Source organism: Pseudopipra pipra, chromosome 8, assembly GCF_036250125.1.
Source record: "Pseudopipra pipra isolate bDixPip1 chromosome 8, bDixPip1.hap1, whole genome shotgun sequence".
In the NCBI taxonomy this organism is placed as follows: domain Eukaryota; kingdom Metazoa; phylum Chordata; class Aves; order Passeriformes; family Pipridae; genus Pseudopipra; species Pseudopipra pipra.
The window spans coordinates 27,468,806-27,483,755 of NC_087556.1; the positions used below are offsets into that span (position 1 = coordinate 27,468,806).

The 14,950-nt window shown below is 37.4% G+C and overlaps 1 protein-coding gene across 3 annotated transcripts in view; it reads left to right on the plus strand.

Moving 5' to 3' along the window:
• Positions 1-10,137, plus strand: part of SHOC2 (SHOC2 leucine rich repeat scaffold protein) — a 63,815-nt gene extending 53,678 nt beyond the window's left edge. For all 3 annotated transcript variants that reach the window (XM_064663288.1, XM_064663289.1, XM_064663290.1), the window contains exons 6-9: positions 693-815; positions 2,967-3,104; positions 3,577-3,694; positions 5,546-10,137. In XM_064663288.1, coding sequence (XP_064519358.1) covers positions 693-815; positions 2,967-3,104; positions 3,577-3,694; positions 5,546-5,754 — 588 coding nt within the window. In that variant the 3' untranslated portion in view covers positions 5,755-10,137. The remainder of the gene's footprint in view (positions 1-692; positions 816-2,966; positions 3,105-3,576; positions 3,695-5,545) is intronic.
• Positions 10,138-14,950: the final 4,813 nt, after the last annotated feature.

The following is a 14,950-nucleotide window of genomic DNA, read 5'->3' on the forward strand; positions in this document are numbered from 1 at the left end:
CCAATTTGCATAGACTGGTTTTTATCATATACTCATTTGTTTATGAGGACTTTGTATGAGCATTTTTTTTAAAGATTTTGTGATGTCTGGTCTAGATCAAGTATTACAGCAACATTTTGAGCAGTAAGATGTTCAGATTAATTTCAGATGCTTTTACTCTGAGCCATTAAGGTATAGGGTTTTTTTCTGGTGGGGGGAGAGAGTTTTGTTGTTTTTTTTTTCTGCTCTCTTGGTTATGATGGTATTTTTTGGTTGTAGTGTTTTTTCTTTTGATCAGTTTGTTTGGATTTTTTTTTTAACTCCCTATATTTTTAGGATTCAAGCATTGCCGATAGCATCTTTGTAACTTATGGAGAATTTTCTGTTCTTTCCCCCCCCCTCCATTGTATTCAGCAAAAATAGGACAAAAATTGTTTTAACCACTGGGATGCATAAGATCTTGAGAATAATTTACTTTTAATTTTTCTACTTCAGTCCATATTAGTGACAGGGAGTCAGATCTGTAGCTCTAGGTTGGTACTACTTATGTTTGGAGGAATTTGAAAAAAACCTGGCCAATTATCAATGTATTCTTCTGATTTAATTATCGACTATTTGTTGTTGTTATGAAGTATTTTTGTAAGCAGCTTGTTTAATCTCTTGCCAGCTTCTTGCAAGCACAGACCCTAAGTGTTTGATATGTTAAATCACAGGACAATCAGCTGACCTCTCTCCCCTTGGACTTCGGGACTTGGACTAGTATGGTAGAACTGAACTTAGCGACTAATCAGCTCACAAAAATCCCTGAGGATGTATCTGGGCTTGTTTCTCTTGAGGTGAGAAGAGTGTAAACTAACAGCTAAGTGAATCCCTCAAAACAGGCATTTTTTGCTTCGGGTTTAAGTTATATTATTTTTGGGTCAAATAAAACCAAATAAATGTGTATGTGTGCTACTTAATCTGCTGTTGTATCTGTTTATGGCTTTCATCAACAGCTTTTTGAATGTTGTTCTTTAAGCTCTAGATGAGTGTCTGTGCACAAACAACTAAGCACAGATATATTTTTAGCTATGTAGAAAGAAAATCTTTCTCAACAGAAAGTTAGTTTCATAAATGCAGTGGCACTGAACTTGGTTCAATTCCTGGAGACCATCATGGAAGCAGCAGGGATCAGAAAAACATAATTAAATAGTCTATGGCCAGAGGTGTCTTAAATGTAGTGCTGTGAACCTTGTAGGCAGCCAGGTGGGAATTCTCAGCCTTTGAGGGGGGAAAAACTTGTAGGTTGAAGCCATGAACTAAACCTGTTGTGTCCCCTTGTCCTGTTTCCCAAGGTACCGTCAGCAGAGACAAATTAGTTGCCTTGGAGGGACATAAAGGTAGAGGTACTTGTTTGGGCAGTTGAGGGGACTTTGTAGCCTTTATGAGTTGCTGGGAAAAATCTGGTAAAGAACAATAGCAAATGGCATATTTGAAATTGTGATTTTTCCAATGTGACTTCAGCTGTGAATGATTAATTATTCCTGTAATCTGGGGCAAAATTTATATGACAGAGTAACAGCTATTTAGTGGGCCAGTTCCCTTTTAAGTTAAGGCTGTGGTTGATGTGATTTGGAAGTTAGTAACCAAACAACTGGATTTGCTGGTGGTCTGTCTGCTGCTGAAGCTGGTGAGCTGCACAGTCTGCAGATCCATTGCCACTGTTTTTCTCTGTAATTAAAGAACCAAATACAAAGAGCTATTTGGGCAGTGTTTACACAAAAGGGAAGGTTCCCACAGCAGTGCTAAGTCAGCTGCTTTGCACGTAGGTAATATTTTCTGTTCCTGCCTTTGTTTTTTGTACGTGATTAAAACATTACTATTCTTACCATTTTGTGTATATCGTAGTGCATAAAGGAAGGTCACTGAAATACTGCTTGTGCTAATGCTTTGGCTTTTTTTCATTTTGATTTTCACTTTGATTTTAACCTTGGTTTTGTTCTGTTCCTGCCTTTGGTGTTTCCATGTTACATGAAGCCAGTGAGAGTTGGGACAGGCATTTACAACCTTGGCTGGTTGTGTGTGGCTGGGATCAGGGTCCACACTGGCTGCTCTGTCACATGCTCTTGTTTCAATGTGCCTTCTTAAATAACTACATATTAGCATTGTTTAATCAGTAATTAATTACCTGACTACTCGCTGTGCTGAGGCTTGATGACTTTTAAGAACTGCAGGACTTCTTTGGAGAAAAAATGGTATATTAGTGTAACCTCCTGTTAACTTGCCTGTGGAATAATGAATAACTTTGTTAATGGACACCGTAAATAGGGATACATTTCTTGAACCTGGGATATTTATACTTCAACTTAGAAAGGAGGATGAAAACAAGAGGATAGCATTGTAGTAGGGGTGGGTGTGTGATAGGAGACTACTTTGGAAAGCCAGGGGGTACCTGTGTTGTGCTAATGTTCTGCTTAGGTGCTCCCTTCTATATGTTTATTTGCTGCTGCTCCTAACCAAAGGGACATGGGGAGAAGAGGAAGTACTAAGCTTTTTAAGGTCTTGGCAAGCACAGCAAATAATATAAAACACGACTATGAGATAGCTATATGGAAACTTAACAAAATGATAGGCAAGTCCAGGAAGAAGTTGTTTTTCTTTGGTCATTTGAAGAAATAAGGTAATTTTTGTTTTTGCTTTTCATTTATTATTACATATAATAATATTTGAAAGAAGTATGCCCTAAATGTATGTATTTGTATCATTAAAGACTTAAAAAAAATTATGTTAAATCACTGACTTGTTGTTGGTTGGTTTTTTTGGTTTGTTTTTTTTTTTTTTTTTTTTTTAAATTTTCATTACTTCCATATAATGTAAGTGTAGGCTAATGTTGGATTTCATTGCTTGAAAATATAAAAAGATTGTGTCTTGACCTGTTACTTACTTACTTACTATGTTGCTGAAATTCTCTGTGTTTGGGTTTTTTTTTGTTTGTTTTTTTTTTTTAGGTTCTTATCTTGTCAAACAATCTCCTAAAGAAACTTCCCCATGGAATTGGAAATCTACGGAAACTCCGAGAGTTAGATCTAGAGGAAAACAAACTGGAATCCTTGCCAAATGAAATAGCTTACCTCAAGGATCTGCAGGTGAAACAATAATTGGTCGTGATAAACATCTTACGCCCTTTATTTACACCATGCTGATTTAATTGCAGCTATTTGAGACTGGACATAGAACCAAAAGTTAAGAATCTTGTGCAGCTTCACCCACAATGAGTCCCCACTGATTGTTCCCCAGCTTTATTAGTTAATATTGAACAAACAATTTTTGAAGCTTTTAACTGTTGTACCATAACTACGGTACCACCACAGGGATAGCCCCTGATTTCAGTCATGCTCATGAAATCTTTTATGCTTAGATGTGTCTTATTATCCACTATTTTATTTTTGTTTAGTGATACCTAATAGAGGTTTGAAATGTTGTTGAATGGTTGAAATTTTTCTTGTTCAAATGCAGGAGAGTAGAACCCATCCATTTATCAGCTTTATATCTTGTTACTTGCTGTCATTCCAAGCATAAGTCCTTAAGTTAATTTTTATAAATGTGTTTTTCCCTTAGAAATTGGTTCTGACTAACAATCAGCTGACCACCCTTCCCAGAGGTATCGGTCACCTTACCAATCTGACGCACCTTGGGCTCGGAGAGAATCTTCTCACACATCTTCCTGAGGAAATTGGTAAGATCCCTTTTTCTGGTTTGGTGCAACATGCCTGAGCCAAAGCACTTATGATAGACATCTACTCTGCTCATAAGTAAAAGCCACAAAATTCATTTGAAACTTCTAAATATGCACAACCTGATGTGAAGCATGTACCACAGGAACAGCACTAGTGTATGATCTTTATCTTCCTTCACTGTAGTGAAAAGTTTTCTCTGTTTTTCTCAGTTCTGCTGCAGAAAGCTGCTGAACACACACTAACTTGTAATGTATTCCTTTTTTCTCCAAATTCTCCCACAATTTTTTTGTATTATCCATCACTCAACTTCATGAATCTATTCTTGGAAAGAGAAAGGAAATGCGCTAATCCTACTCTCATGCCATGATGTAAACAAAAACCTTATGTAAGGTGTAGACAGCTGAAGCAGATGTTTCTGCTGAAAGTACCTCTGCACATGCTTTTGTTTATAGGCCATCATATCGTTCTTCACCTTGATGAGGTAAGAAGAGGAAGTGGAGGAAATCTACAGAAAGAAAGGAGGGAATAGGATTTTTTTTTTTTGGTCTACCTGAGACGTTCAGACTTGATGGGTTCAGAGCATCTGAAACTGAGAGCCCACATTTGTTTTATAATTAGTGTCCAGGATATATGTCCAGAGTATGATTCTGAGCATCCAGTAGATGTTCAAATCTTACAGTTAATTTATTCCGGAGGAAAAAATGATGGGGCAAGCTACACAAAGCAAAATGTGTCAGAAACAGCAGGTGAGGAAGGCATGCTCTGTCTCTCCCAGCGTCTTTAGTGAAGAGCCATTACAGCATCTGCTCATTTTGTATATGCCTAAATGTGAGAAAAGCGTAAAACTGTCTAAACCTGATGTAAACTAACGTAGTTCATAATTTAGTGGAGAGATTTTGGATGCTGTGAAAGCGAACTATGTAATTAAAATCAGTAAGCACATTTTAAATACTATTGTAGGAGTACAGGTTGGTTATTAAAGCTGGTTGTCTCCAAGGATTAGAGAATAGTTAACTATTTCCAGATGTGACTGCTTCATGTATTTTGCTATCAACTATTTCTCATTATTTCTTCTATAGCTTTTCCTTTTGGTAGATTTTCCATGCCATGAGTCCTGGCTACTGCTTTCTCCTGCGAAAGATTAAAGTCTCTTAGGTTACAGGAGATGTTTATGGTATATAAAATTGGAAAATGTTTTAAGGAGGGCTCCTATGTTTTTCAAAGGATGAATGGAAGACTTAAGAATGAAGAAATTGCTCTATTTTCCAGCTTCTGGCTAATTTGTATTGCAGTATCTGTAGTAGAGGCAAGTTGAAAAATTTCACTTCAGGAAAAAATTTTCACACTTGTTCGTTCCATTTAATAAATTCACTGCTGTGCAGAGAACACTCCTGCTTTCTTCCTGTGATACATGATAGTTACAGCTTCAGGTCTTTAATATATGGCTTATATTTACATAAAAGGTATGACATAGATACTGTATGGTGTAAGTATTTTCTAAGTCCTTCTGACTAGATAGCTATTCAATATTGCTTGCAATTGCATAGCTCTTGACTGAATGGTTATGGTGAAGCCCCTCTCAGTTCTCTTATTCTCTAGATTCACAGTTCAGTTATTATCTAAAGGAGATGCAGTAATGGATATTTTTATAGAGAAACTAAAGCAAATTCGTTCTTGCTTAGGTACCAGTTACCAGTAATTGCTGTGCTTGAAAACAGGGATCTGGATGAGTGAGTGACTCAGTATTCCATATAGGAAAGAATCTTCAAGTGGACTCAGAGCCTCTAGCTAAAAGTTATAAAGTGCATGAATCAAGAAGATACTAGTATTTATTATTTTATTTTAACCAGGTACACTGGAGAATCTGGAAGAACTGTATTTGAATGACAACCCCAATCTGCACAGCCTTCCCTTTGAGCTGGCTCTTTGCAGCAAACTGTCAATAATGAGTATTGAGAACTGCCCGCTCAGCCACCTTCCACCTCAGATTGTTGCAGGAGGACCCTCTTTCATCATTCAGTTCCTAAAAATGCAGGGACCATATCGTGCCATGGTCTGATGCTAACTGAATTGTCCAATACACTGTACAAAATACAAACTGCATTAATGTTGTAATTGTCTGTATATGTATATATAATATAATATATGTGGTTTATATTATATTATATATATATATAAATATATAAATAATATAAAAAGGCAAATTTAAGACTGCATTATGTGTTTCTGCTAATAGAGGAATCATAGCCATTTAGATTTTTTTTATTCTGTAAAAATGCTTGTCTAAGTTTTCTTTGCTGAACTTGATGGAAGTTGTCTGAATAATCTGAAATTGCCAGTTCATTTAAAGCAATTGCCAATGAACTCAAACTTTAAATTTAAGGGACAAAACCAGTTTTGCTTAGATTTACTTTCAATTAAGAGAAATGTATAACCTTTATATAATGAACTTTTCTGTTTTCCTCCCCCCACCTTTTTTTTTTTTGTGTCAAAACCTGAAAGGGTCATGTGCCCTAAGGTTGGGATTTTCTTTTAACTTATTTTGAGATTTGAAGCAAATGGTGTTTTTATATTGTTTACAGTCAGAGTAAATCACTGGATCTTGTTTTATTCTGATTTGCTCTGTTTTAATCAATCATATCTAGAATTTATATGCCTCTGCTGATGAATTTTTATCAACCTGTTTGTATACTAAAAACATATACTCATCAGAACAACTGGCAGGTGAAAAGGATGCAGTCAAAACGAAAAGAAAAAAAAAAGCTTGAATTCCTTTAAGTCTTGCTTCCCTGAGTTATCAGTTGCAGGCATAACATATCTGAACTGAGCCTTTTGCAGTTGGTCTTTTCTAGCACAAGTAAACCTTTCCAGATTGGTAAAAACGTCGAGTATTCTCAGTGAAGAGCGGTTTTCATTGTGTGAAGTAACAAGTCCATGAGGTTTAACAGTACAGTTAAGTGACAAGGAAATAATATATATGTACATTTTTATTACAATGTTGAGTCATAAACTACAACAGGCAATTTTAAGGATTCCCTAGACCTTGTACAATAAATGAATGTGTCTTACTTTTAAACACTGCAATATATGTAAGTTTTAAGGTTGGTTAACAATGTACTATGGTTTTATATCTTGACTTGCCTTGTACCTCCTTCCATTACGGAACTTCTGTGTCCAAGCACAATATCTTCACACTGTGCTGTTTTGCTGCTGAACTAAATGCACTTTTCCCCACAGCTGGGGCACTTGCTTCAAAATATTCAGTTCAGTATCTCGATTATTCTTTTTTAACTTCATCCTATCTGTTTCAGTATTAAACCGATCTATTAAAAAAGAGGCACCTTTTTCATTTGTGCAGAGATGCTGGTAGCTCAAGAGAAACACTGTAAGTAGTGGACATTCAGTTTTATCGTGAATTTCTCGGTCATTTAAAAGGCAGAAGATGCTTCAGGGAGATTTACACTATTGCTGCACTTGTAGGGCCTGTTGTCCTTTTTCAGGAGGGTAGGAACTCGAGGTGGTTGCATTCCACGATTCCCCAAGAACTGTTCAGTTTATACTCGTTGGAATTGCTGCTGGCGTAGTGTGACTTAGAGGACTGTACCTTTTGCACAAAATCAAATCAATCGATGCCATGGGAAATCTGTTTCACATGCAGAAGTTTGGGAATATTACTTCTGGCTTTCAGGCATGCTTATTTAGATGTATTCCCTTGATCTATTTTCATTTTGTTTTGTTGTACATCTTTTCATTAACAAGAAGTAAGTTTAAATGGAAGGCAGGTGGAGATATAAAACCTTAGAGGGCTTAAACATGCTGTAAAAGTATTGTAGATGTCACTGGATTTTACTAAGTAATGTCTGTTCTTTCTCATACACTCTGTCTCTGTTTCCCCCCTCCCCCCTTTTTTTTTTTTTTACATCTACTGTAGCTTTTCAGTTTAGACTTTAGTTTATAAAAGGCTAGTTCCTTACAGTTCTGCCTGGGTTAATCTTTCTCAGCATTAAGGTGTTAAAATATGAAGATGCTGAACTGCTTAGTATCAAGACTGTAATCTAACTTCTGAATATACTGCTAAGTCCGTATTTGTGCCCTCAGGTCACTAGGGGAAACTGGTTTTATTAATATGGTTCCTTGAAACAAAAGTGGCGACCCCTTGTGTTTTCAAGCGTCTTGGTCTCATTCCCTGTCTACTCCTCAATCCCATTTTTATAAGAGTTGACGGGATTGAATTTGTTTAGTTTGTAAATACGTTGATTATTCACCTTGTTAAGGTACATGGTTAATGACTGTATGATTGGAGCTGACCCTCTCTCACATAAATTCTTGTGGAGAAGTTGGCTACCAAAATAGCGCTCGTTACACTCGCTTAAAAACAAACTATTCTTTTCAGTACACTTATAGGAATAAATAAAGCTATGTTTTAATTCATTACTATATTAAAAACAGGATATTTTTTCAAACTATCTTGTATTAGTATGGTTGTTGCAATGCCAGATAATACTGAGCCCTGTTTTAGGAGTTTAATTTTATACACTCTGAGGTGAATGCTTATTTTTTCAATGTCTCAAGAGAGATTTGAATAAAAGCAGTGTGAGAGAAGTTCTGATACAGGAAAAATCAACTCAGAAGGACAGTTCTTTAAAATTATCCTTTAATTTTAAATTAATTTTAAGTAATGAATATCTGGCATGGATTGGGAATACATATAAGTACTTACATGGTTTTATATCCAAATCTATACATAGATCCATATAAATCCAGATGGTTTGATCATTCAAAACAGTCTTACATCCTGACATAACAGACTTTTTGCATTTCCTAGGATGCTGGATTGTTAACTGGTATGGTTTCTAAGTTGTATTTAGTGCCTGATGACATTCAGTTGGACACACATACTGACTTTAAGAATTTTATTTGCCTATAGCAGTTAAAGTATGAATGGAAAGATCTTCACTCTGACAAGGGTATGTATACATACATACAAAAATGTATTTGTGTATCTGTAGATGTATGAAAGCATAGACAAGGTGGAAAAATTAATTATTTACAGCATCTTTGAAAACAAGTGATTCCCAGGTACTTGTATTAAATATTTATCCCCCTTGCCATACTGGGGGAAATAATTTAGAATGGTTATTGAAAAATGTGACAATCTTTACTTTGGGTGAAAATCATGACCTTGATTGCTTGTCCATAGACAAAATATCAATTTTGTATGTGTCTGTGCCTATGTACATACATACACATGCCCCATAAAGACACTATCCTGACTCATGCCTTGATTAAACAAGCGAAGCTACTATAAACTATATAGTATTATGGAAGTCTGGTAAGGTATAAAGCAGGTCAGAGATTTGCTAAATAATGAAAAGAAGGAATAATTGCTGTTGTGACTCATATTGGTTACATATTGAATTTTAATTTACTAAATAGGAAGATGTTTTATAATTATTTGCAAAAATGTTTTAGTATAAACCCCTTAAAGTTGTGTCTCTCGCTGTCCTGTATTTTAGTTTGTCACCAAAGTTGTCAAGTATAAATGCAGTGGAAATGCTGCTTGTAAAGTTGGGTCACACAGTTGTGCAATTGGGACTTTTCAGTTTGGGAGATGCCAATGGAAATGTGACCTTCATGCACCCTTTTTAGAAAGAGATTTGGGTTGTAGAATATTTGCTTCGGTGCCTCTCTTTGATTTAGGTTTTTTCTAGGTGAGGAACATGCATGTGTAGACTTTTTGAAGGTCGTGTTTGCCCATGTACATGATTTAGACAAGTAGTACTTAGAGTGTCCCTCTGGTTAGTGCTTAAATCCACTGTGTCACCTGGAATTGAAGTGTCATCTTTAATCCTGGGAGTTTGAAAAATGTCTTTTATTTAACAATTAGAAAATGTCGAGAGGTTATTTCCTCCCCCCCCCCCCCCCCCCGTTTTTTTTAAAAACCCTAAAATAAATTAAATTTCTGAATCAGCACAAATCCATATCAGGAGACTTTTCATATCTGGATGCAACTAAGAATTTTCATGTTTCACACCTCAGTTGTATCAATGGACATGCCAGAACAGTTTCTAGTTAGAAATGTGCAGTTGGCAGTAATTTGCACAACACAAACTTCAAGGCACAGTAAGGATGATTATAAACAAATGATAGTATTTACAAATGGGTTTTGTTTTTACCTTAGCAAATATCAAAAAATTATGGTTTTTTATTCTGATTTAGGTTTTAACCAGGACTTCACAGGATTTTTGCTGTGGAAAAATACCAGACCACACTAATTTTGTGGTTAAAAGCTAAGCAAGAGTGTAAACAGTCTATAAAAATGTACTTTTAATCTGAATTATTGTAATGTTGATTGTTATGTCTATATAAAAGATTGCCTTGCTTTTTTATAAGAGTCATTCTGTATCAATGCATTCATTATAAATAGTATATTTGTAAATAAGCTGCCACTGAGTCTTTTGAAAGTTTTCTAGTATTTTTAGTCTGAACTAACTTGGATGTAAGTCATACTTTTGCAGCATCTCAAATTATCAAGAACTACTTTCTCATTATATACTTACCAATCTTTGAAAGATCTCAATTAAAATATAGATTTTCATATAGAGCAATTACAAGAAACTTCAAAAGTTGGATGATAGTTACTGCTTTACTCACAGTCATGTGGACTGGACACCTATAAAGCAAATGTTGGTAAAAGCTTTTACATTCTTTTTGTTACAGTATAGTAGGGCATGCAGTAAAAAAACCCCACAACCTTCTCTCTGAAAGGGAAATAAAATTTTGGATTTTAGTGCAAAATGCATTTCAACAGCAACAAAATTAAAGTAGGTACAGAATTGTGGTGCCTAAAAGACAGACACCAGCATTTAATCTTCTGGTTTAATACAATATTTCCCAGCTGCTATGACACCAGTCTGTGTCATAGATGTCTGATGTCTTTCAGCTCTGTAAGGCTCATCACTGCAGATGCTGTTTCAAGAAGGTCACTCTTACGTCATGTCCTACAAACAAAAAAAAGGAGCCAGTATCCTTTGCAGTTAGAATAGAAGGACCTCAGCAGTTTGGATACGATGAGGCAGAGGAGGACTATAGATTTAAAAAGCTAGAACAGGTTCTTTTAGTGTGGAGCAGTCATTCCTGCAGTAATGTGAGTGCTTCTGTCCTTTCATCAGATCTCTGCTGATTAAAATCAGTAGGGGGTCTGAGCAACCTACCTAATGGTCTGTGTTTGAGTAGGTCCCTGTTACCAGAAGTGATCTGACAATCTGAAAACAAGCCAGTCTCCTCACAGGAGTGGCTGTCCTGTGCTGTGATGCTGGACTACATGCCATCCATCCCCTGTACAGATGTGCAGAACAGGGACCTGCAGTTCCTCTGTTGTACTGCTCCAGACCTCACCAACCACAGTCTGAAGGGCTTGCAAAAAGGAAACAGCATCTGCATCGCTGGATTTAGTAGCTCTTGATGGATTAGGCAAATTCACAGGAGAAACTTTCTTTTTCTTTTTCCTTTTTCTTTTCTTTCTTTTTTTTTTTTTTTAAATTCTAAATCTCTTTGTATTTCTGGCCTCTGCAACATCCTGTGTCTAATAATTCTACAATATAATTATGTGCTGGGTGAAAAAGTACTTCCTTTTGTTTGTTTCGAACCACACCACCTTATTTCATTTGGTGACTCCTAGTTCTTGTATTCTGAGAATTTTATGAACAGTCTTTTTCCTGTTCATCTGCTTTTTACCACTCTTGAAGTTTTTTTCTCCAAGTCATGAAGTTCTAGTTTTTTAGCTTTTTTTCAAATGAAACCTCTTCTGTTCCATGATGATTCTTGCTGCCTTTCTCTGTGGTTTTCTGGTCCCAGCTCTGATTTTTTTTTTCCTAATTCATGGCCTTTAGCAAGCTCTTTTGTTCTTTGTGTACTTCTACTTAGTGAAATAAAAGTACAGCTCTGTTATAAAAATTAAATTTGAGTGGGTGATAAAGTTTAGTACTAAACTCCAATAGGGAATAATCCCACTAGGCAAGGATCAGATTGGGGTTTATACTTTAGATGCAGGCCACCCACTGCAATAATGAATTGTTACCTCTGATTAGCTATAACTGACTTCCATCATCTCTTGCAACAAGGTATGAAAAACAAAATTAATATTAAATTTTCCATAGGGTGCTGCTTTAAATAACGCCAACATTTAAAATACCCTCTTCATTATAGTAAGAGTGCATCATTTTGGAAGATGTGACTTTTGAATATTTCAGCTGGCGTTTTTAAACTGTGAAAGCCCAATGTTTTATGGAAATACTGTGAAATTTCTAGTGTTACGGTTTTTTTGGAAGAAAAGTTGGAGACCAACAGTGCACTGGTTGGGTTTTATTTTCCTCCTTGCAGCCTTTGTAGAAAAGGAAAGAAATTCCCATAGTTAAAAAAAAAAGAAAAGCAATCTTCCCCTGCCCCAGTGGCATCCTGCCAACAATCGGTGTCAGCACCTGGACAGGGGGATCTTGCTGGTTGTGACCACTTTCTGCTCAGATGGCTGAAGTGAGCATCCCCAGATGAGCCTGGCCTCAGAAGAATCACACATGTTGGCTATAATTGAGTGAAAAGTGAAGAAAATGTCTCATTTCTGCCACCTTATGTCCTTAAGGCTGTACTAAAGGCCTCAAAAATATGCAGACGGTGTCTTGTGTGTCTCTGGCGAGACAAACAGATTACATGTTTGTGTAATTAATCCAGCCTAAGTGCTTCAGGATACTGAGTCTCCCAGCACTGCTCTCCAGTGACAGGTCCTGCTTTCCACTGCTGGGAACTTGTGGATTTAGATACCACTGTATGTTGCTTAGTGTACAAACAGTATAAAATCTGCATGCTGGGCATCTTTATAGGGCATAGCTAGTGCTGTGAACCGTGTCCAATGGCCATGGTAGAAAAAAAGGTGTTAAAGGGCTGGAGATGTTTAGCTTTGATACAACTAGAAGAGGCTGAGTGCCTTGAAAGCTAATTTATTTTGTTTTCACAATCCATCTCAGTCAAATAAAATACATCATCTCTTCGTTCAAGCCTTGCCTCACTTAGGATTGTAAGAGTGGGAGATAATTTGATTACCAAGATCAAATGATGATGTTTTAGAGGAGGAGCCATCTGGAGTATTTGAGTGAGCAGCTGGCAGCCTGGGCTCCACAGTTAATGATCTGACTGTGTGCCTTGCAACTATTTTTTTCCACTGCAAAACCTTTTAAGAGTCTTTAGAGATCAATCTACCGACTGCCTCCGAGTAAGATGCTATCTGCAGAATTGCACACAAGTGTTCCCTTTTAAAAGCTCTTTCCACAATACCCTCTTTTTTCTTTGTATTAGTAAAGTATTTCTTTGTTAAGATTCATAATGAATCCTTAATTTGCTGTAGTTTGATACTTGCTTCATTTGACCTAGTAATAGCTGGTTTGCATTTTGTCCTGCGTTATTACAGCTGTGCTGCCTGAAGTGATTTCCAAATTTCATGTGGACAGTTTTGATGGAAGTACATTTTTCCTTGAAAATCTTAAAACCTTGTTTGCAAATAGCCATGGTAAGGACAGCGTGGTAAAACTTCTCTCCATATGACCCAAGGTTTTTGGATGCCCTTCAGCTTTTTTTGGCCCTTGCCAAATATGTTAACTGAGTGGAAAGTTAAAACTGAGAAGTTATAATTGTCTATCCTTGCCAGAGCAGCAGCAGGCAAGAAATTCAACTAGGTGTGGAGCTGCTGGTCAGCAAGGCAGCTCTGATTTCAGGCTCTATAACCATCTCCAAGTAAAGCACTTCTTTTTAGGCCTGCCGGGCATTTCCAGCCTCCCAAGGAGCCGCATCACACAGCGCCGGATGGTTCTGGTGGGAGTCCCAGCAGCACCAGTGAGTCAGAGGTTTGCCTGGAAAGGGTGAAAGGCACTGGAGGCAATTCCCTAAAAGCAAATTGATCAAAGTGAGGGGTGGTTGGTACCCTGGGGCCAGCCACCCTTCTGGTTGGTGTAGTTTACAGCCCACACCCGGCTGCAGCTCCAGGCACAGCCTGCCAGGCAGGAGAACGCAGCCAAGATTCTTGGGTCTGTGGCTCCACCAGATGGATGGTTCTGGAGCCAGGCCACTGCTTCCTCTGAAGAAGCTTTTTGAAATTTGGGGAGGGTTGATGTTACTTCAAAACAGAACCATATTTGGAAGTAGCAGAATCCTCCTGGAGAAGGAGGGGCTTCTCTGGCAGTGCATGATTTTTTCCCTGTGAACTCGTAGTGTCTCACATCTGATCTCCGCTTCTCCACTTGCAGTCTTACCTGCCATCTCTCCTACATCATATTTCCCTCTTGCCAGCAGCCACATATCTCACCCTTGTGCCTCCCACAGTGTCTTGGGCTGAAGTAAGTGAAGGAGGGCAGGGAGAACAAAAAGATGGTGTGGGACCAGTGGCTTCTGATTCAGTTGGTGCTGCCAGTTCTTCTGAATTTGCTTTGTATTGGTTATGAGCCCCTTTTCTCTAGTTCTGTTGGAGAATGGAGACACCAAGAGAAAAACAGGATTTGGGAACAGATGGCTGGGAGAGGGAAATAAAAAAGATGGATCAGCTGCACATGGCACAGCTGTGCATTGCTGTACAGCTTCTCTGTTGGCTCCTTGGACACTTTGTTTATAGAGCCCAGCCAGGTTTTTACATGGTGTCTCAGAGTCCCTGTGAAGGGATTGATGTCTGAGTACTTGCCAAATAAAAGATTTGGCTTGGGATACATGTCAAGACTCGGAAAGGAATGAATTTTGATTAAACAACAATTCTGTGGCCAATCTGTGCTTCAAACCATTTAGGAATAAGGATGAACGTATTAATTTTTGAAGTGGCACAGAGTGCTTAACAGTCTGGTAAAGAGTTCTGAAATATGTGTAATGCTTAATAGTATTCATTGCTTTTGCTTTAGGAAAACCCACATGCTCCCACAATTAAATTGTTAGTAAAATATTAATGAGAAAATGACATTCTCATTTCAAAAAGACATGTAATTCCCCAGAAATGTTTAAAAATTTACATTTTTTTAAGATACTTGTTAAAGTTGCCACGATTGCTTTTTACCACTCATCTCTTGCTCTGCTTAAGGAAAATTGAGATTGGATTGTAGTGATGAATCAATGGTGATCTTCAGGGACTTCAACTTCAGAGGACTTTGCTGGCCTGGTGAGGTGTCCCAGTGCTCAGAGACACTGGGAACCCTCCTACATAGCACCTGAGCCTGGTGGCTGAGTGG